Source organism: Eurytemora carolleeae, unplaced genomic scaffold (assembly GCF_000591075.1).
Source record: "Eurytemora carolleeae unplaced genomic scaffold, Eaff_2.0 scaffold9, whole genome shotgun sequence".
Lineage (NCBI taxonomy): Eukaryota > Metazoa > Arthropoda > Copepoda > Calanoida > Temoridae > Eurytemora > Eurytemora carolleeae.
The window spans coordinates 750,833-752,138 of NW_019396095.1; the positions used below are offsets into that span (position 1 = coordinate 750,833).

At 30.3% G+C, this 1,306-nt stretch overlaps 1 protein-coding gene across 1 annotated transcript in view; it reads right to left on the reverse strand.

Moving 5' to 3' along the window:
* Positions 1 to 1,306, reverse strand: part of LOC111694794 (protein lev-9) — a gene marked incomplete in the record, with an annotated part of 65,945 nt that overhangs the window by 56,198 nt on the left and 8,441 nt on the right. The window contains 1 exon segment of the mRNA XM_023463820.1: positions 809 to 892. Within this exon segment, the coding sequence (XP_023319588.1) occupies positions 809 to 892 (84 nt within the window).

The window sequence follows — 1,306 nt, forward strand, 5'->3', positions numbered from 1 at the left end:
AATCTTACAGAGTAAACTTAGTTTTGGCGAAAATCTATAATTTCTAAAATTAAATTTGTGTTTTAAAATTTTGATTAGTTTTAACAGGTCTTTAAAGAAATCTAGCAAGAAATCCATGAGCCACATTTATAAAGATCCCAAATTTTGAAGGAAAAGCATGGATATCTCATTCATTTTTAATCTGGCAAAGCTTTCAAAGGGTGCACTTGTAAAACGGACAAACCACTTTATCTCCTTTATCAAGGGGAACTTTTACGTTTAATTTAAAGAAAATTTTCGAATCCACATTTGAAGAATCTTTGAACGCAAGGAAACAAGATTTAAAACAGCATTTATCATTGTTTTATGATAGAAAAATACACAATGCTGCTGTAACTCAATCTAAAAACTTTTTACACGAAAAGTTTGTGGCTCAGATTTGTTGAGAAACATTGTTAAGAATTGATACTCTGCATATTAAACGAAAATACAAGCTGTTTATACTTTGAAAGGACACGCTCACAAAATACTTCTTTTACAAGGGAATACATTAGTTTTCTGGATTTTCTGTACAAAATGTGATTGAAAAAAGTTTTTTTTGATGGGGTTGATTTTTTTTTATTCTTTAGGTAATAAACATACAGTTGAACCCATACAACTATGGAATAAGTTGTTTTTTGCCCGGGCATTGTCATCTTTGGGTTGAAGGTCACTTGAAATGATGTTCTTTGTTACGCAAAAAAAAAACTTCTATAATCACATCTGTGTCCGAACCAATGTGCTTACCCGACGAACCCAAAACCATTTTTAGACAGAAATAATGTAATACCTCGTTTCTTACAATATGGTTCATGGTTAGACCATATTCCACTAGCCTGGCACACTCGTTCTTCAGGTCCAATTATCTGGTATCCTAAACATATTATCTGGTATCCTAAACATATTATCTAGTATCCTAAACATATTATCTGATATCCTAAACATATTCTCTAGTATCCTAAACATATTATCTGATATCTTAAACACATTATCTGGTATCCTAAACATATTATCTGATATCCTAAACATATTATCTGGAATCCTAAACATATTCTTTGGTATCCTAAGCATACTATCTGATATCCTAAACATATTATCTGGAATCCTAAACATATTATCTGATATCCTAAACATATTATCTGGTATCCTAAACATATTATCTAGTATCCTAAACACATTATCTGGTATCCAAAAATATTATCTGGTATCCTAAACATATTATCTGGTATCCTAAACATATTATCTAGTATCCTAAACATATTATCTGGTATCCAAAAATATTATCTGG